This window comes from Bolinopsis microptera, chromosome 1 (assembly GCF_026151205.1).
Source record: "Bolinopsis microptera isolate Bmic1 chromosome 1, MBARI_Bmic_1.0, whole genome shotgun sequence".
Lineage (NCBI taxonomy): Eukaryota > Metazoa > Ctenophora > Tentaculata > Lobata > Bolinopsidae > Bolinopsis > Bolinopsis microptera.
Window position 1 is genome coordinate 14,264,044 of NC_087072.1, and position 22,166 is coordinate 14,286,209.

The 22,166-nt window shown below is 37.8% G+C and overlaps 2 protein-coding genes across 2 annotated transcripts in view; both read right to left on the reverse strand.

Moving 5' to 3' along the window:
* The window catches only part of LOC134818480 (uncharacterized), a 103,414-nt gene extending 84,714 nt beyond the window's left edge, over nucleotides 1–18,700 (reverse strand). The window contains exon 1 of the mRNA XM_063828069.1: nucleotides 18,688–18,700. The gene's annotated coding sequence lies outside the window, so the exon portion shown is untranslated. The remainder of the gene's footprint in view (nucleotides 1–18,687) is intronic.
* LOC134818259 (uncharacterized) lies at nucleotides 1,055–9,643 on the reverse strand. The gene is made up of 9 exons (XM_063827782.1): nucleotides 9,516–9,643; nucleotides 8,996–9,139; nucleotides 6,025–6,435; nucleotides 5,595–5,843; nucleotides 4,959–5,354; nucleotides 4,559–4,702; nucleotides 2,867–3,155; nucleotides 2,490–2,743; nucleotides 1,055–2,276 (listed from the first exon to the last, which is right to left on the reverse strand). The coding sequence occupies exons 1-9, from the start codon at nucleotides 9,552–9,554 to the stop codon at nucleotides 2,247–2,249; spliced, it is 1,956 nt and encodes a 651-aa protein (XP_063683852.1). The 5' UTR covers nucleotides 9,555–9,643; the 3' UTR covers nucleotides 1,055–2,246.
* Nucleotides 18,701–22,166: the final 3,466 nt, after the last annotated feature.

Sequence of the window (22,166 nt, forward strand, 5' to 3'; positions counted from 1 at the left end):
TTGGTGTATCTCGTTTATACTCACTCTCACTGGGTTACTGATACTATCTCACTAGTCATGGAGTAGAAGTAGCGAAATATGAGACCTAAATATAATATGGGCTCTGGTCTAAATTCATCCCTTGTCTCCAAATTGATAATGGGCACTTGACAATGTCTCACTTTTCATTCGTTGAAATTGTTTTCAATCAGTAAATTTCCAAACTTGTTTCAAGAAAAATAAATACAACAATTTAACCGGGTTTGTAGAAGGAAAATTATTGTCCAAAGATCATACTCAATAATAGTGGAGAGGGGAGGCGAAACACATTCCATACCTCTAGAGCATAGAGTCGCACAATCCAGTGAAGGGAGTGAAGGACTTCGAGTTCGAGAGTGTAAAATTTAAAATTTCTATATCCTTACTAACTTTCTCCCGCCTCTGAGAGAATAATTCTCAGAACTAAGAGTTAGGTTTTGGTTAACTGTAGACATGAGTCATTGAAATTGTTAGAAATTGTGAGGATGTGTTTCGCCCAAACCCCCCTATCCAGTCGTAAAAATAGATTAACCATAGTAATACTGTCACTAACTATTATTGCTTAGAATAGGATCAATTCGTTTTAAATCGTTAATAACATCATATCTTTTAGTATTCGTACCATATTGCATACGATATATCACGCCCTAATAAAGAACAATAACATCTAACAATCTCATTTCGCTTAAAAATATCTTTTTATCTAATATCACAAACAAATCTCACTTCGTTTTTCAATTTAGCTCAAAACCACAGTATATCTCATTGGTGACGTTTATTAGGTAATTTGTAACAATCAAAGTCTCTTTTATCAAGTGACTTATTATCATTCAAGTGACTTAATATCATAATCAAAGTCACTTTCATCAAGTTACTAATATTATCATTCAAGTGACTTAATATCATATAATCAAAGTCACTTTCATCAAGTCACTTAATATCACGATCAAAGTCACTTTCATCAAGTAATTTTTCATCATTTAAGTCACTTAATATTATAATCAAAGTCACTTTCACGAAGAAACTTTTCATCATTTAAGTCACTTAATATCACGATCAAAGTCACTTTCATGAAGAAACTTTTCATCATTTAAGTCACTTAATATCATAATCAAAGTCACTTTCATCAGAAACTTTACATCATTTAAGTCACTTAATATCATATAATCAAAGTCACTTTCATCAAGAAACTTTTCATCATTTAAGTCACTTAATATCATAATCAAAGTCACTTTCATCAAGAAACTTTACATCATTTGAGTCAGTTAATATCATATAATCAAAGTCACTTTCATCAAGAAACTTTTCATCATTTAAGTCACTTAATATCATAATTAAAGTCACTTTCATCAAGTAACAACATTAAACTTGAAATAATAATCCTCTTCCTCGCGTCAATATTATGTCTTTATCTTCTCTTCGGTTTACGTTTCTTCTATCTTCATTCTTCATCTGCACACTTTTTGGTGTTTTGGGAGGTGCTTGTGATGCAGACTTTCACAAATTGGATTTGAGACTTGAGTTGGGTTATGATGTATCACAGGTGCTGTCAAATTTCATCATCTCTGTTCTTTTATCGGAAAACTGGTTCAGACTTTAGTGCTGTTTAAGGTACGCACATAGGTTAAGTCATTACACTTGACATTTTATGAAAGTAATTAGCTTTTTATGCAAATTTACTTTCTCCTCGATTAGACTCTGATTCTCCGCCGTCTTGGTGTCGACTACAAATTTGTACTCTTCCTCCTTTACAGAAAAACCAGATCGTAACTCGACAACTTGTTTGTTGAGATTATCATTGTCCGCAGACTGTTTTTCCTTTTCCACAGTTAGGTTCTGAACCACCTCTCTGTAGTTGACCTCCATGGCATAAAAACTTGATCGTAACTCGACATTGTCTGCAGTCAGCTTCTCTTTTTCCACAGTTAGGTTTTGAACTGTTTCTTTGTTGCCGACCTCCATGGCATGGAGACTACACTGTAACTCGAAGAATTGTTTATTCAGTTTGTTATAGTCGTTGGTAAGGTTCTTAACCACATCTTTGTAGTTGACCTGACCATCCATTGCACAAAAACCTGACCGCAACTCGACGAGTCGTTTATTCAGGTTTTCATTCTTGGTGTTTAGATTCTGAAACACTTTTTTGTTGTGATCCTCGACATCGCTAAATTCAGACTGCATCTCGGTAAGACACTCTTTGAATCTCCTATTCAAGTCACGCAATGTCGTCATCTCTTTTTCGTGCTCTTGGATGGTTCCTGAAGAAACAGCTCGATAAGAAGCGAGCAACCAAGAAATTGTATCAAGTTCGTGAAATCGTTTTTAATAAAAAGCAGAGCAATAATCATATATTCTAATTTCAACCTGTTTTTGATAGGCTTTCGATGCAGATTGATATAACTTAAGCATGAGACTAGCAGTACTAAGAGTAAGAGTAAAAACCAATTTGAGTTACAAAAAACAGAACTCACTGAATAAATCATTTGCACGCTCAACAAAACGGGATCTATCATGCTCAACTTCCTTGTATCTCTCACACAGGTCAAGATACTGATTTTCTCTGAGCTTAGTTTCATCGTATGAAAGTTGAAGATAGTTCTCAACTGTTTGTTCTCTTTATCCGCGTTGCAGTTGCACAGGGCAATAGAGGTGTCGTCCCCGAGATCTGTTTCATCGATGATTGTAGATTCAGGGTCGACTGGTTTAAACTTTTCTTTGGACTCGCCTAAAGTAAAGAAACGGTTTGTTAAGAAACGAATAACCAAGAAATTGTTCGTAAAATCGTGTTCAATAATTAGCTGGCAAAATGAGCAGCAACAAAATTGCAGGTACTAAAAAAATGACTTACCGATTAAACCATTTACTCGCTCAACCAAACAAAATCTATCGTGCTCAACTCCCTGGTATCTCTCACGCAGGTCAAAATAATGATTCCTAATTTCGTCGTATGAAAGTTGAAGATCGTATATGTAGTTTCTCAATTGTTTGTTCTCTTTTTCCGCTTTACACAGGGCAATAGAGGTTTTGTCTTCGAGATCTACGTTATCACTATAATCAGTGATCGTAGAACTAGATTCAGGGTTGACTGGTTTAAACTTCGTTTTGTCATCGCCGACAGTTTCACATAGTACGGGTACCTAATAAAATAAGTATTAAACATATGAATTATGTGTTATGATCAACCCTTTATCCGTATAGTTTAGTTATTGGTCCTTAAGTGTTCGCAAGCACGACAAGGCAATGGGCCATTGCATTGTTAAAATATATTATTATATTTATATGATAACCCAGGCACCAGGGCCTGGCGTGAATTAGCGCGCGCATAAATGCTAAAAATATAATTTTGTAATTTTTAAACGGAGGTGGGAAATAAAAATATTAGTTCAATTTAAAATAAACTGTAACGCAATGAAATTATAGAACTAAAAATTAGATGCACAATAATTGATAATGAACTTTTTGTTTAATGCTTCATCACAAAAATTATTTCTTTACAATAATACAAGCAAGTAAAACTATATAATAACTGGCCAAATTAAATCCTTCGGCTTCCTGTAATTGGCTAGTTACATTTGTGTAACAATGTGGCACAAATAACTGGCCAAATTAAATCCTTCGGCTTCCTGTAATTGGCTAGTTACACTTGTGTAACAATGTGGCTGTTGGAATACTCCGAAGTAAAATAAGTGTGAGATAAAAAACTATATAATAAGCGCGCCCGCCGCGCAGTGGATTATGACTGATTGACAAAATTACAAATAAACGCGAATCAAAAAGTTTTATTAAGGAGCAGGTAAAAATACGTAAAAACGTTGCTACGCGTAACCATGCACCTCTATGACTGATTTAATCTGGTTTGATCACCCATGCCAGAATTGTGATTGAGTCGTAAATCGAAATTTTAACCCTTGAATATTTCTAAAAGTATTTCTTGGCCTTTAACACTTATATATGTTATTTAGTTAATCAAATTTTAATGTATCGAGGAGATTTCAAGTTTTGAATGGTTATTTGGAAATTGAAATGTAACTTGCAAATTGAATTGGCCCACAAAATCAATCAGGGATGATCGCTGACCAAAATACAAAATATAAAAGATGGCAGCTAAATTATGGCTCTTGATCTTACTAATTCGCTCGCCCAAAAATTTCACGTGACTTTGGTTTTTATGGTTTTGCAGCCGTACAAAACGGTTTTACATAAACCCTAATCCCAACCCTAACCCTAACCATAACCCCGAAGCTATCCATAACCCTTACCACAACCCTAACCCTAACCCGAGCCCTAAACACTCGAATTCATGTTTTACTAGCCTGTCACGTGACCAAAACGGTTTTTTGCCCATAACTCTCCAGGGAAGCATTTTTACCCTACGTCATGGGGGGTGATTCGGAATCAGCGTCCAAAAAGACATCTATTCAGATCGATTTCACACCCAAAGGGCCTTTTCACAAGAATTTTCTTAAAATTTGGGCGAGCGATTTAGTAGGAGCGCTAAATTATTAAAACGTTCGAAAAGATGAATAAATTAAATATTAACCTCGACGTCAGACTCAAAAGCGATGCCCGAATCATTAGTTTCTACGCTTGTAGGGGTAGCATGAGCTTGGCCATTGTCAGTACTTGGCTGGTGTTTTCTTTGTTCGATCAGAAGGCATCGTGCATCAAAATTTACTAGAGTGGCCTGAAAACAGATAACTTATATTTAGAATTTGCAATCTGCTGACAAATTTTCTGTTTCGTAATGTACATTGTATTTATAAATATAATGAAAATAGAAAATAAAAACCAATTAATAAAAAAATATCTTTGCTATGCTCATTACGCAACTCTGTACTGGCTTGCTAATACTTTATTGATTATAATAATTGGAATTATGTTCATGGTTGATGGTTTTAAGGCATTCAACTAAAAAGACTCAATCTTTAATCAGGTCTTACCTCAGAATCACTCGAGCAGTCCATTGAGTCCATTTCACTTGCAATTGTAGTCCGAGCTGTAATATTCAATAGCTCTTCTTTCACTTTCGACAGTTCCTCTTGGAGAAGCTTATTCTTTTCTATCTCCTCTTGGGTTTTCACCTGTTCATAGTAGAGATTCCACTGTTCTTGACAAGTCTTTTGTTGCTCTTCAGCAACTGTCTCATTCAATCGAGTAATTTGTGTCTTAAGGCTCGCGTTTTCTGCATTAACCTCGACGTCAGACTCAAAAGTGATGCCCGAATCATTAGTTTCTACGCTTGTAGGGGTAGCATGAGCTTGGCCATTGTCAGTACTTGGCTGGTGTTTTTTTTGTTCGGCCAGAAGGCATCGAGCATCAAAATTAACTAGAGGGGCCTGAAAACAGATAAATTATATTTAGAATTTTCAATCTGCAGACAAATTTGCTGTTTCGTAATGTACTTGTATTAATGAAAACAAAAACCAATTAATAAACAAAACATATCTTTGCTATGCTCATTACGCAACTCTGTACTGGCTTGCTAATATTTTATTGATTAGAATTTGGAGTTATGGTCATGGTTGATAGTTTTAAGGCATTCAACTAAAAAGACTCAATCTTTAATCAGGTCTTACCTCAGAATCACTCGAGCAGTCCATTGAGTCCATTTCACTTGCAATTGTAGTCCGAGCTGTAATATTCAATAGCTCTTCTTTCACTTTCGACAGTTCCTCTTGGAGAAGCTTATTCTTTTCTATCTCCTCTTGAATTTTCACTTGTTCATAGTGGAGATTCCGCTGTTCTTGACAAGTCTTTTGCTGCTCTTCAGCAACTGTCTCATTCAATCGAGTGATTTGTGACTTAAGGCTCGCGTTTTCTGCATCCTATTAAAAATCAATCAATAGAAAAACGTATGATCTGTACCTCTATACTATCAACTATGCTCATTACGGCTTACGCTACTGTGTACTGGCTTGATAATACTCTATGCTTAACCCCTTGATTAGTATGGTAATGGTTTTAAGGCAGTAAACTAAAACGACTCAATCTTGAACAAGGTTTTACCTCAGAATCACTCGAGCAGTCCATTGGGTTCATTTCACTTGCAACTGTAGTTCGAGCTGTAATATTGGATAGCTCTTCTTTTACTTTCGACAGTTCCTCTTGGAGAAGCTTATTCTTTTCTATCTCTTCTTGGGTTTTCACCTGTTCATAGTAGAGATTCCACTGTTCTTGACAATTCTTTTGTTGCTCTTCGGCAATTGACTCATTCAATCGAGTGATTTGTGACTGAAGGCTCGCGTTTTCTGTATCCTTATTCCACATCTCTTGTTCGAGTTTTTCTATTCTTTCTTCTGGAGAACAGTGCTTTGTCTCCTCATCTTGAAACTGCTCTTTTGATTCCTCTCCTTTTGTTAGTGAAGGTAATACAGGTTCCAATATTTTCTGGTCTTCGCACGAAAACTTGGCTTGCTGCTAAAATTTTGTTGAGATTATAACATTTGTTGTAGTAATCATTTGAGAATGTTATGATTTAAAAAACCTCTATTACCACTAATGTACTGCTATCCTTTAACCCTGGTCTGATGGAGAAGGCTCAGGCTTCATATCTTGACGAAATGAGCTTCCGAGCCCTAGACTTTAATCGGGCAGACTTTGAACCGATTACTGAGATCCTGAACAGAGTGAATTGGAAGGACTTGAGAGACGCAAGCACTTTTGAAGAATTTCCCGCAGAGTTTACACGGACAGTGCTTAATATATGCCTGGAAAATGTTCCTCGGAAACGACCACCAACTGGCCAGCCGAAGCTTTATAATTCGCTGAGAAGGAAGAAGTCACGACTTAAAACCCGTCTCTCTGCTGCAAAGTGTGCCAATGACCTAGCTCGAATCAAAAAACTTGAAGACGAAATTGGATTAATTTGCTATGAGATCAAGGAAGCTATAGTCCACCATCTTGATAAAGGTGAAAAGAGAGCAGTGGATAAAATTAAAGTCAATCCTAAATACTTTTACTCATACGCTAAATCTTTTTCTAAAGTTAAGCACAATATTTCAACTCTTTTAAACCGTGATAAGAAACTGGTAACTGAACGGAAAGAGTTAGCTAATATACTGCAGCAACAGTTCTGTTCTGTCTTTAGTGACCCCAACTGCCCTGATAAGTCACTACCTACATTTACAGTACCACCTCTCACTAGTAGGGATACAGAACTGGTACTCACACCTAACCACATCGCGGAAGCTATATCTGAGATTAAGCTGGACTCTGCACCCGGACCCGATGGTATTCCTGCTATTCTCCTCAAAAGATGTGCTTCAAGTTTGAGTGTTCCGATTCATCTCCTCTGGTCTGAGTCCATGTATACAGGCATAGTCCCAAGTTTCTACAAGACTGGATATGTCACACCGCTTTTCAAGAAAGGTAGCAGGTGTGATGCTGCTAACTACAGACCGGTTACTCTGACCTCACATGTAGTCAAAGTCTATGAAAGAGTGGTTAGGAAACACATGGTTCAGTATCTCGAAACCAACAATTTGTTATCTGACAAACAACATGGTTTCAGATCGAACAGAAGCTGCTTGACCCAAATGCTCGATCACTTTGATGACATCTTTGAAGGGTTTACTCAGGGGAAAGACACAGACTCTATATACCTCGACTTCGCCAAGGCGTTTGATAAAGTTGACTTGGACCTTCTCTTGTTGAAGTTAAAGAGATACGGATTTCATGGCAAACTTCTAAGCTGGATCCAGTCATTTCTCTCTGACCGTGAACAGGTTGTAGTCCTAAACGGTGTTCATTCGAACAGTGCCAGGGTTCTAAGTGGTGTCCCTCAGGGAAGTGTGTTAGGACCACTATTGTTCATTTTGTTTATTAACGATCTAGAGCTAGCTGTTACCTCTTCTAAGGTAAGCTTCTTTGCTGACGATACTAGGGTCTCCAAACGTATCGATTGCTATGAGGACTGTCTGCTGCTTCAGGCTGATCTGTACGGTATTCTCGACTGGTCACGCTGCAACAACATGAAGCTCCACGAACAGAAGTTTGAGCTCCTGAATCATCTCCACAATAGAAAGAGTACCTTTTCTGAACTCCCTTTTTACGTGGAAACTCTACTTTACAAGGTCTCCAGCGAGGAAATACTACATCCCGTTGAGAACGTTAGAGACCTCGGAGTTATGGTATCAAGCGATCTGAACTGGTCCAAACAGATCGGTAATATGGTCAAGAAAGCTAGAAGCACACTGTCATGGGTGTTTAGTGTCTTCAAAACTCGTGATAGGACCGTAATGACTACCCTATATAAGTCTTTGGTCAGAAGCCTACTAGAGTACTGTTGTCCGCTGTGGGACCCTGTTAAGGTGACTGAGATCCAGCTTTTGGAGGGGGTCCAGCGAACATTCACCGATCGTATATGCGGTCTGGAAAATATGAACTACTGGGAGAGGCTTTCACATCTAAAGCTAATGTCACTGCAGCGCAGAAGGGAACGGTACACTATTCTGATGATGTGGAAGATCCTTCACAATGTTGTCCCCAATTGCAGCAATATAAGGTTCACAAAAACATCCAGACATGGTACCCGAGCAATCATCCCTTCCCTGTCTAGGTTGAGTTCCTCGAGCAACCAGACACTCTATGACAGCTCATTTGCTGTAAGAGGACCAAAACTGTGGAACAAAGTGCCTGATAATATTAAAGCTGAAGCTACGTTTGAGTCGTTTAAAGTTAGTTTGTCCAAGTTTATTGCTTTGATACCGGACAACCCTCCGACTTCCGGTTATAGCTGCAGCTGGTCTAATTCCCTGGTAGACTACTCGCCATCGAGGTGGTCAGAAATCTGATGACCCTTCCTGCTACGAGGATAAACACAACCAAAGTAACCAAAGTAAGTAACAATGAACTATGTGATAACTTCATCAAATTTAGATCATTAAATTGAAAAGGATAAAGCTAGGCTACAAATAACAGCTTATATGATTGAAATCAAAACCACCATTTAAAGCGGGTAAACTTTTTTTAAACATACCGGCCGGCACCAAGATTCTTCATCCTGAATGTACTGAAACCCACGAGGCTTTGAGTGTGACAGAGATTCAGGCGATTCAAGAGACGTTTTGACAAGTTTACGCTCTTCGACCTTCTCCTTTTTCTTACTTGTCAAATGCGAATTCTGTAAGAAAAAATAGTTCAGAACACCTTAGTTTGGTGTTCCGCGCTTGACCCTATTTGAGATTGCAACTGACAAAAACAACTGCGGCGTGTAAAATGTTGGCTATGAACTTAATCAAAATTAAAACTAATAAAATCTAAACAGTTGAACTTTGAACTTCAAACTCGCAAACGATGCAATGTAACGCGGAATACTGCCCTTCGTCAAAGTTATTAAAAAAGCCATATAAACAAATCGGTTTACCGAAAATAGTTTTCGTGGATTCAAAATAAAAGATGCACATCAAGTTTTCAAGAAAACTAATGAAATTGAATTGTGTTAACTATCACTGAACACTAAACAGGCCGGAAAGGATTAACAATTTAATTTTACTTACATTGTCACTCAGTGCTTCTTTGCTGATTGTCTGTCCCATAATGAATTGAATGACAGACCGTTGTTGAATGCTGATTAACTTTAAGTTTTAGACTTTCCTTTACTGAACGAACGAACGAGTGGACGGCAACCGAATTTATTAAAAACAATCACAGAACTGAGGTTTCACGTGTGAGGGAAGCTTTTAACAGCGCCTTGGTATGTTGCCATAGAGAACGCGTGCGCGCGTGACCCGTGCAAGTAACGAGGTCCAGCATGCATGGCACTATATATTACAGATTCTTTTATTTTGCTTTACGTTTATTGCTTGTATCACGTTGCGACCCCCACGGTCGTTTCACTATGGTACAGGCGGGTCATACAACGTATGACAATTTATTGCTTATCTTGTTTCGAGTTCGTAATCAGTAATGCTCGGTAGTGGATCTATTCATTATCAAAATTCAGTCAACTCAAGCCCATAATTGTTTAAACTTAAATATTGAACTTTGAACGGTCTATAACTTGTAACTTAATTTTTGTGATTGCTAAAATCCCACAAAATGGTTTAGTATATCGTTTTTAGTGGCGGACATTGCCATCAGGTCACTCTGGTTCGATTCATTTCCTCTGGCACAGTAAGATGAAGAGTGAAGACGTCTCAAAGTCAAACTCTGAGGACCCCAGGTTGACGGCATGTTTATACTTGTCACGTTCATACTTCATTGCAAAATGTTCCATACTTTTTCTTCTGGTATTAACTGAGAGAAACTGTCTCGAATTACATTCAGAATTGATTCAAATTTAGTTAGTGTTTTAGATGATACCTCAGAAGTTCCTATCTATTAGGAATCTATCATTTCCAATATGGGTATTTCATTTGTCTCAATCGTTTGAATATGCAACATATACATTTTAGTGTATATGTCACGCCTAAACCGCTGCCGCCGATTTTAACCACGCCGCCGCCGTTTTGAAAAAAAACGGCGGCGTGAAGCACTGGTTGCTACTGTGCTTCAGTAGATTTTCATTTAGGTTAAAATCTCCATGTTACGTCATGTGTATTGTGTTTGCGAGAGTGTCTTCCCAAGTTATATTTCTATATCTTTTCGAAGTTGATCAATATTTTTGAAACGGGATCTGATATTCATGGAAATGTTTTAAGTTGAGAGGATGTCGACCTTTTCACGTTACGTTGCTGTTTATACTGACAGTGAGTTAAGAAAGCCGGCTATTTTTTCTACAAGCATATTGTGTTTTCCACGTACTAAATGAAACACAACACTACAGCATGTGATTGATAACAGCAAATTAACTTTTTTTATCAGAAAATAAGGATGTTCTAAAATATTGTCCGTTTCCTTTGGTTCAGTCGTTTAGGTTTTATATTGATAACTCGATATTATGTTAGATGTGAATACTGGCGGGGAGGTGAACAATATTTGATTGGCACATGACAGTGATGCTGGGCTTTGATTGGTTAATTCTGGAATCTGATTGGTTAGTCTCTGTCACGTGTCAAAATCAATATTTTTCACCTCCCCACCAGTATACAAATTACAAATCAATATTGGGCGATAAACCGAGATTATCAATTATTATAATTTATTTAGGACTTAGCTGGTCCTATTTTGACCAAAAAGTAATGACAGCTTCGGGGCCAAGAGTATTGCTACCATTTCTGATTTTATTTTCCGACGAGGTAATTTGAGACAAATATCGATTAACACTAGCCCTGCAGCGAAGATTGCTATGACCAAGAATGAAACACAGTACGAGAAATACCTGCGGAATGGGAGTGAGATATTTGAAACCTACTGTTCAACTGGAGACAAACATTCCATCATGTTACCCAGAGCTCCTCAACAAAAGTATGTAGACCTTTACCCTGAAGATCAGCCCGGATGTAGTTTTGAAAATGATAGAAACCAGCAACTCAACTACGAGGCTGAGGTTATTGTATACAGAGCTTTAGAGAAACTAAGTGGTGGAGATTTTATTGTTCTTCATAGTTTTGAATATACTCATTTCCAATATTATCTGGGAGATTTAACCCATGTTAAACGAAAATGTACAGAGTGTAAGAAGAGAGCAACTAACAGAGAAGGCGAGTGCGACTTTGTAGTGATAACACCAAACTGCTTTGTAATTATTGAAGTGAAGAATATGGGTCATATCGGGAATCAATCAGAGACTGGGTGTAACAGTAATCAACAGTCGCAAGCATTGGCCAAAACTTTCCAGAAATCACTGCACCAGAGGAACATGATGGTAGAATTTGACATTTGTTAAAAGATTTTGTAAGCGGTTAACAGTTCTCCAGTTTACCGTTTACCCCAACTTTGAAAAATTATCCAAGAAAGAATTTCTGATAAGCAAGGGTCAACTTTCATCAATAATTTTCAAGGAAGATTTGGAAGACTTTAGTGATTGGTGGAAAGACAATGTAAGTGATCTAGTTTTGGATGAGCCTTTGCATCCTGAGTTTCGCACCAAACATGAAGATGTTAGGAACTTATTATTAGCTATGTGGTGCACAGACAAGACCATTTGTGATAAGTCCAAATGTAGTTTGGGTAAGTGTATAGTGAACATCAACGAACAACTGCGTTCAGGAAAATTTACCTTCAGGAGCAACAACCCTGACGTTATTCCATCACCGAAGATCGTCAAAGACTTTTTAGGAATAGACAACTTGATTAAACAACAGTACGATTTAATAAACTCAGACGAGCAGTTCTTGTGGATCAATGGACCCGCTGGAGCCGGTAAAACTGTCGTACTACTAGCTAAGATACTACAATTAGTATTGTCAAGTGAGGACAACAAAGTAGTGTTATTCTGTGACATGTGTGCCATCAATGAAGTCATGACATCCCCAGAACATCTACGAAAGCTGCTAGAAAAAGCAGGTGTTAAGCACGTTTTTGCTGTTGCTACAGATAAATTGAAATCTGAAATCTATCTTTCTACCCTTGATAGAGAAATGATTAATGAACCTGCTGATGAATTCTCTCGTAGAATAAAAGACTATCTTAATGACAATCAAGTAGTCATAATAAAGCTTAGTGAGCTTGATCTTGAAACATTCCCTAAAATTTTCCATAGTATTGATAATACGAAACTAATAAATTGTATACGTTTTTTTCAAAGAAAAGGAATTCACGTGTTTTCCGACGATATTCAAGGAGGGATATGGTGGGATATGGTAAGAGAAAACATGACTAATGACTATGAGATATTTAAAGTATTGTTCGAACTGTCATGTTCTTGTCATGTTTGGATCGCATGTGACATCCTACAAAACCCTATTTATATTGATGATGAAGAGACAACTTTAAGACACGACTCTAGACTAGCTAGATTTTTTAATGACGAATTGTCATCTACACAGCTTGTAAGTCTATCAAAGAACTTGAGAAACACCTCTGATTTGTCGAGAACATTGTCAGTAATTCGAGAACATATCATTGAGCCGGGACACATTGTATCAACGTTTAGAAATGATTTCGCAATTTTACAAGCCCATGGACACTACATACATGGACCAAAAACTATCGTACATGTTCTGCAAAAGTTTGACGAGAAACTTCTATATGATATTTTTGCCAAAGAATTTAATGAATTATGTTTTGATGATATGATAGATGGTAATGATGTGGGTATTCTTGACACTTGCTATTATGATACATTTAAAACAAATGTGGATGGGATGCTGTTTTCAAAAAATATTACACCAAGGAGATTGACGTCGACATATTCAAAAGAATGGCCAGTAGTTATAGCACTGCGCAGGTTAATAGATCAATTTGATCCTATCGTTGAGCCACTGACTACATTTTTTTATCTCAATTCTTATTTTACTTCGGACATTCCAACAGCCACATTGTTACACAAGTGTGTAACCAGCCAATTACAGGAAGCCGAAGGATTCAATTATACATTAGGCCAGTGACGGTTAAGGTAGTGTGTACCATACTTTCTTCGCCCGAGACTTTGCTGCAATGGGCAGCTCCTCATTTAACCCTCACACCCGATTTCTCGAGTATTTGGCTGAGTGGACCGGGGGGCTGCATAGACCACTCAGGATCCTTAGCTGAGCGTCGACGACGCTCACCCCACGGCTAGTGGCAGAGTCGGGAATCGAACCTGGTACCTCAAGCAATACCAGGCCTGGATTAACCAACTGAGCCACTAAGCCGTTAGTAGTAAAAAAATGTCAATGGATACAGAACATTTATATATTGCCATGTCACGAGCAAGAGTTATGTGCACAGTTATTATGTTTCCTTCAAAACGTATGATCTTTGATAATTATCTTCGCATGAAAAGTTTACTTAATAAGCTCAAAGATTCTGTTGAAGTAAGATATCATTAACACTTCAAACTTTAAAATACAGATCATTAACTGAACCAGATTAATTTATAATTCATAATTCAAATATTTTGTGAATAAACATCATGATAAATTTGATAAGTGTAAAGCCTGATGTTGTACTGCTTTTTATTCGTTTGTAGTTGATGATAATTCCAAAGTTCTTGAAGATGTTGTTCACCAGTTGTATTATGTAGCAGTGACCTTGCAACCTAAACAGAATTATAATTATGTGTAATAATTACATTATAACTGTTTTATTCAGTTATCATGTGTGACAACCGGATTATCACTTTACAACTCATAAAACTAAATATTCGACTAAATCTCCCATGGAGGGGGGGGGGGGGGCTGCATGCAACCCCTAGCCAGGGGTGTAGGAAGCGGGGGGGGGGGGGGGGGGGGGGGGGGGGGCAGGGGGCGGGGGGGCCATCGCTCCCCATAAAATCTGGGCAAGGGACCAAAAAGGGTAAACTTTTTAATATAGGAAACTAATTTTGTTCATGTTTCATGCTACCATCATCATTATGAGCCGAAAATATTTTTTCGGTTTTCTTTCGAAGTCCGCACCTCACACCTCACACCTACCCCTTCGAATACGATTTTGAGCTCGAGGGCTCCCCTTCGCAATACGAGCTCGGAAGCGGGAGCTCTGCCTTCAGAGGTACGTATTGAGAATTTGACTCGGATCGAAAATTTTCTAAGTCAACATTTTTCGAAGTTTTTCTTGAATCGACTTTTGTTCATGTTTCATGCTACCCTGATCATTATGAGCCGGACATTTTTTTTTCGGTTTTCTGAAGTCCGTACCTACATTCGGAAGGCTGTGGATGTGATTGGTTTCATATATTTATAGAAAAAGTGATATTTGGCCCGCAGATTTGAAGGAAATTACGCGAATTTGGTCCTCAGATTTTCATTTAAGGGAAAATGCGCAATTTGTCACGGAGAACTGAAAAAATCGTGATTCCGCACATGCCGAAATTCTAAAAATATTTAGAATTTTGAGGTTATAGCCCTGAAAGTATTGCTCTCTTAGTTGTGTAACTGTAATGGCTAGACACTGTCCTAGAAGGTGCGGCTCTTACTAATTCGCTCGCCCAAAATTATCACGTGACTTTGGTTTTTATGGTTTTGCAGCCGAACAAAACGGTTGTACATAAACCCTAATACCAATCCTAACCCTAACCATAACCCCAAAGCTATCCATAACCCGTTACCACAACCCTAACCCTGACCCGAGCGCCAAACAATCAAATTCGTGGTTTACTAGCCTGTCACGTGACCGAAAAACAAATAATAGTGTAGTTCATTTTATGAGTTTCTTTTCAAATTTCAGGTTAAGCTTATATCGTTTGGCATGCTGAGTATATTTATAGTATACTTATAGTCCTCTTACCATGATTCAACCTATGCTTTTCCCCCGAAGTGTTCGTTAATGGTACAAGTTAGCATAACTAAAGCCCGAGATCCTCCGGTAAAGTTTGATTTACAATTTAATTAGTCGAGCAGTGATTCAGTAAAACTCCGTAAATATAATCTAATATGACAATAACATATGTCTATTAACATAGCGTTACAGCAATACTAATACTTGTAATGAAACAATAAAAATGTAATATAACGGTATAACGGTAACTTAGTGAGTTACAGAAGAATTGATCCTAAAAGAGATTACGTTACATTTCAAGTCCTTTCTGGTCCAATAACACCTAAAACAATCAAAACAATCGCGTTTTGAAGAAAATCACTTCTACAAGTCTAGATTGAAGCCTTCAGTCAGTTTCGTTCATTAATTAATGAACAAACCACAGCAATCTGTGCAAGACTAACAACCAAGCCCACTATAACAGCATGATAAGGGTCAAGGAAGACAGCGAGAGCGGTACTTACTACACCACCTACTAGACATCCTATTTCCATCAGGGAACCACCCAAAGACAGGCCAGCCAGTCCAAAATATTCCACATCGTAGTTTTGGTCCCTGCATCGAATAACACAATTTTCCTATTCCCATCATTATGCATTCTACAAGTAAGCAAGGTCTTGCAAGAATGATCCCATAAGATATGGCGAATCCGAGCATGAAGGTAGTTTGAAGCGTTATAAACTTGAAATGTGGTCTAAGAAAAAATCCTATCGGCCTTCCTATGATGTTGGCAAGGCCATTGACCGCAGCAAGGATCATATATTGATCTCCATGTATGACTTGCTCACAATTATCGACATCTACAGATACGTTGGTTAGATTGTAATTCCTGATGAGTGATGGAAGGAGCATGACACTCCCATATCCTAGGAAGATGTTAAAGCCTCCGAAAAGGCTCGCCTTAAGAACTCTCACAGCAAAGTTTTCAACAGACTGAGATCCATTTTGATCTTTGAGAAGGCTTGTTGATTCATTAGCTGTGACTTCTTCGTCAAAGAAACAATGTAGCATCAATATTGGTGGGATGAACAAAGGAATAGAAGTAAGAAGAACAAACGTCCGCCATCCTATTTTATCTAGAAAAAACCAACCCAGCAGCGACGCCCAACCAGAACCAAACGTAAATGCAATGCAGTCATGAATGAAAGAAAATGTTGGTAGAATCTTTTTAGAAGAAACATGTTTTGCACCGAAAACTCCAATTGTTGTCGTGTTTAATCCACAGCCAAATCCTATGAGAGCTCTAGAAAGTAGAAAAGTATAATAATTGGGAACCAACGAGCAGAATATGGTAAATATTATGGAGCCATACAGTGAAAAAAGCAGGGTGGTTTTATCACCGCATTTCTTCGCCAGCGGAACAGCAGTTAGTGTACCGATACCTGCAAATACATAAATGATTGTAGCAGAGGTCCCTTCCTGGAAAAAGGAGACCCCAAGCTCGCAAGAAACCTTCTGTGTAATTACGCCGGGCAGGTATAATTCCACAGCATCCCCAAACTTGATCAGCATCGCCAGTACAAGGAAACAGTAATCGTTTTTTGTCCATCTCGAATTATTTTGGTGGGGCGTTATCTCAGACTCATCTTGAACGGTCATTCTCCTGGATTAATGCCAATAAACAAATTGAAGAAAGAATCCATTGTTGGACTTGTACAGTGTACTAGAACAGTTTTTTCGGATCTACATCGGTCAAACCGCAATTGAAATGTGAACTGGTTGCATTAGAGTTCAAATAAACAGCAATATAAATGGACTACGAAATACGATCAGACGAAAAAAGGCGTGAGTACCATCGTAAATTGAAATATGCAGGGCACAACATATAAGTGCGGCACATATTCGCAACAGTTGTTTTCCGCACTTTTTCGCACAAGTTGGAACTTCCCGCACAATTTTAGGTGTAAAAACCAAAAGTATATCGAAAAACTGGGCCGAGTTCAGTTAAAAACTGGGGCGAGTTTACTCATGCATGGCCGAGTTTAGTCAAAATCTGGGTCAAATTCAGTCGCAACTGGAGTATGGACCGAGTTTAGTAAAAAATTACTACAGCATGCCAAATGATCCTCGTTACCATGTGTTGTTACCTGTACTTGCTGTAAACGAATCTGCCTATTGATCATCGTCTGCTTTCACACTAATTGATACAAATTTGCCAAAAAGTGATTACGTAACGATCTTACGATCTTGAATATACAGCTTTTGTAATTGGCCTGTTTCATTGTAAAAATGGAGCTGCTTGGAGAAACTTAATTTAAATAAGTATCTAGATTTTAAAAAAGAACCAAATATTAGATCAATACTTGATGTATGCTGTGTACACTGTACATTGTACAATGAAATAAGATGAACATGCCCGTAACTATGGTTAAAATAAAACGTTTTCATGACGTAACATCAGAAACATCGGAAAGTAGAACTATTTTTTAAATCAGGAAAAGCATATATAGAAAGTTCATTAATATTATTATCAGATAACAAGTTGATAATGCATTGACTTTTAATGATACTGATATTTGATGAAAAACAAAAGAGGGCGAATCATCGCAAATTAATAACTTGTCAAGCTGGATCACAATCCCTCAACAGATTGAAAATGAGGCACTTTAGGTTATACACATTACACATGTATACTGCACCAACAATTTGTTGGAATATTATAAATAATACTACGAGTATGCCTCAATTATTATACTCATTGCCAGCTCAATTAGCCCCATACCAGTCATATAATTGTAAAACCTTCTATGAGGGTAGTTCTGTATATTTATACATCTTGAATTGTCAGGAATCTCAGCGAACGATAATAACTAGACAAACGAATAATTCAACCTGAGAGTACCTAAACTCAGCTTAATTGCGGTGTTCCAAATTTGCCGCACATAGAAACGTTTTGGTGTTTAGGCAGGTGCGGAATCGCCCTTTTTGCAAAATATTACCGCACCTAAATGTAGCCTCTGCAAAAGATTGAAGACCATAGGAGGACCATACATATTCCTCTCCAGTAGAGGTGAGCCACTTTGTGGCAGTTTTCACAGCAGTTTGCTCGGCCATAAGTGTCAGACATCAACGTGTCATGTTGGATACTCTTGTTCTGAACAAAATCTGAATGCAACTCCAAGAAGTCCTCGCATTTAACAGAATCACTTTTAAGTTTCATGACATTCTCAACACTGGCCTTAGGAGCTTTCAGCTCATTAAATGAAAACAAGTCTAAAACATTGGTAACAGAATTCAGCTCCATAGTGATGGGTGGAAGAGGGGGGAGAAAATGGCGGTGAGGGAGGAGAAAATGGCGGTGAAGTGAATACTTTAGCCCAGGAAGTGATGCGTTGCTAGTAGATACACACGGTCACGTCATCGTCTCTTCTATTGCTTTTACATTGGGACCTCAAATTATTTGTAATATAGAAATGTTGAAAGTATTAAACACTACAACCAACATTATTTATTTGTTCGGAAATTAGGACGATTACCAATCATGTTTTTAGTGACCAAATTGAATAATCGGAATGAATCCTCTAAATTTTTTTAAATGCAAAAAAACACGATTTGGTAACATCATAAAAACAGTTTGCGGATTGACGATTCGGCAATGAATTAGTATTACGCAACTAGGAATTAGTTTAGTCAGATGAAAGAGATTTTATGGAAGTCAATAGATATTTAAAAAAAAAATGATAAACACTTTTTGTATAAAAGCTGGGCAAATATTCCATATTCGGACGTTATCATAAAATGGATATAAAACAAACCATATTATCCTATTTATCCTTATCCTGCTAAAATATCCAGTACCAATCTTTTAAAAATTATTTATCAAACGGCACACTCGTAAATCACAATTATCGACATCTACAGATACGTTGGTTAGATTGTAATTCCTGATGAGTGATGGAAGAAGCATGACACTCCCATATCCTAGAAAGATGTTAAAGCCTCCGAAAAGGCTCGCCTTAAGAACTCTCACAGCAAAGTTTTCAACAGACTGAGATCCATTTTGATCTTTGAGAAGGCTTGTTGATTCATTAGCTGTGACTTCTTCGTCAAAGAAACAATGTAGCATCAATATTGGTGGGATGAACAAAGGAATAGAAGTAAGAAGAACAAACGTCCGCCATCCTATTTTATCTAGAAGAAACCAACCCAGCAGCGACGCCCAACCAGAACCGAACGTAAATGCAATGCAGTCATGAATGAAAGAAAATGTTGGTAGAATCTTTTTAGAAGAAACATGTTTTGCACCGAAAACCCCAATTGTTGTCGTGTTTAATCCACAGCCAAATCCTACGAGAGCTCTAGAAAGTAGAAAAGTATAATAATTGGGAACCAACGAGCAGAATATGGTAAATATTATGGAGCCATACAGTGAAAAAAGCAGGGTGGTTTTATCACCGCATTTCTTCGCCAGCGGAACAGCAGTTAGTGTACCGATACCTGCAAATACATAAATGATTGTAGCAGAGGTCCCTTCCTGGAAAAAGGAGACCCCAAGCTCGCAAGAAACCTTTTGTGTAATTACGCCGGGCAGGTATAACTCCACAGCATCCCCAAACTTGATCAGCATCGCCAGTACAAGGAAACAGTAATCGTTTTTTGTCCATCTCGAATTATTTTGGTGGGGCGTTATCTCAGACTCATCTTGAACGGTCATTCTCCTGGATTAATGCCAATAAACAAATTGAAGAAAGAATCCATTGTTGTAATTGTACAGTGTACTAGAACAGTTTTTTCGGATCTACATCGACCAAACCGCAATTAAAATGTGAACTGGTTGCATTATAGTTCAATTAAACAGCAATATAAATGGACTACGAAATACGATCAGACGAAAAAAGGCGTGAGTATCATCGTTAATTAAAATATGCAGGGCACAACATATAAGTGCGGCACATATTCGCAACAGTCGTTTTCCGCACTTTTTCGCACAAGTTGGAACTTCCCGCACAAAAAACACGATTTGGTAACATCATAAAAACAGTTTGCGGATTGACGATTCGGCAATGAATTAGTATTACGCAACTAGGAATTAGTTTAGTCAGTTGAAAGAGATTTTATGGAAGTCAATAGATATTTTTTAAAAAATGATAAACACTTTTTGTATAAAAGCTGGGCAAATATTCCATATTCGGACGTTATCATAAAATGGATATAAAACAAACCATATTATCCTATTTATCCTTATCCTGCTAAAATATCCATTACCAATCTTTTAAAAATTATTTATCAAACGGCACACTCGTAAATCATAAGGGGCAAAATTTATTCTTTCAATTGTCAAAACACTGTCACTGTGACAGTGTGACTATATGCATAGAACAGGCACATAAAAGTAAAATTCATGATCGTGAAATCACACGAAAAATTGAAACTGCAAGTCAAATGTACGAGATATTGCACACTATACAGTTAAAACTTGAAAAGGAAATAAGAATGGTTACCAAGGACCACATAAAGTGCTTTTGGAACTTTAAATGGTTTTTGGTTATAACAAGTTTTTATACGTATCTGGGTAATCTGTCTCTCAAACAATTCACTGTCGTTAACTCAAATGTTTCTCTCGGTGGCTTTTATTCGTGTTTTTGTGAGTCGTGACCATACCTTTCACGCCTGGACATCTAAACGTATGCTCATACTCATGTCTTAGTGTCTTGGTCTTCTTCGTTTCTTCCTGAGTTTGTTTCATCTATCCTTGGACCTGCCAGATTGAATAAAATTGTCATGGTCTTGACATTTCTAATATCATGCTCATTAGAAAATGTCAGAATAATGCAGTTCAACCAATCATGGCTTATTAAAAACACTCAGGATATTTACCTTGGCTAGAAGCAATAGCATTGCTGGATATCAACTGTTTAGAGCCCAATATCCAAGACAAGAGAAACTCTCTGAAGCTAGTAACTGTCAAGCTGTAGACGTAGAAGTTGCTCATAGTGTTGAAGTAGAGACAGGAAAGGGAGATCCTGAGGTATTCGTTGTGGAAGAAACTCTTTGTATCTGCCAATCTAGGGCCAACAAAAGAGTAGATGGCGTAAGGTAGGAGTGATAAGCAGTAGATGACTGCAATAAGGATGATAGTTATGATGCCTTGCCATTTGATAGTGTGCCTCCCTTGACTAGCGACTTTCTTTGCAATGATGAGCAAATTTACGGTAGCAGCGATAACTAGAAAATTTGGAATGACCATGAAAACCGTGGACAGCAATGGTCTTAGCCATTTCCAGATGACAGAGGAATAACCAAACTCACAGTTGTATGCTCTGTGATCGTAGATTTGATCACTTTTGTCTACCAAGAAGAAAGCAGCTGGAAGACTTAACACAGATATCCAAATAACTGCACAACCAATGTGGGCCTTTCTTGACTCCAGTCCCCTGGTTCTCAGAGGTGCACGCAGGATGGCAAGCTTGCAAGTTGTCATAGAACATATGAGATACATTCCTACTACATTAAGGTAATACTTAATGTAGGGCTGAATGTAACAGAACCATTCACCCAGTACCCAACTATCTGCTATCAAAGTGATAACTCGTGGCAATGCCCCTGATAGAGACACCATTAAATCACAGACGGCTATGTGCCGGATGATAGCTACGATACAACTGTGAAGTTTAAAGGCCTTATATCGGATTGATGCTACAAGAATGGTAGTGTCTCCGATTGAGGATGAGATGAGGACGAAAAGCATGTACCCCACCCAAGTGTATCTTTCAGCTTCCTTCTGAATTCCAAATTCTGTTTTAATGGAAAAGTCGTGAGATTTCATTGCACCTTGTACTTGAATGTAAATAGGGTAAATTAATGTTACATTTTGTTAAATTTGTAAAGTCTGGGTCTGTTCAAACGGCGTAGCAGACTTGCTAAATATT

What these genes read in the sequence shown, in the direction of transcription:
- LOC134818259 (XM_063827782.1), bottom strand. Translation starts at nt 9,554, where the DNA reads ATGGGACAGACAATCAGCAAAGAAGCACTGAGTGACAAT. An exon ending in ACTGCTCGAGTGATTCTGAG is followed by an intron (nt 5,355 to 5,594) that starts GTAAGACCTGAT and finishes ATCTGTTTTCAG; the next exon opens with GCCCCTCTAGTTAATTTTGA. An exon ending in CTTTTGAGTCTGACGTCGAG is followed by an intron (nt 3,156 to 4,558) that starts GTTAATATTTAA and finishes TTATTTTATTAG; the next exon opens with GTACCCGTACTATGTGAAAC.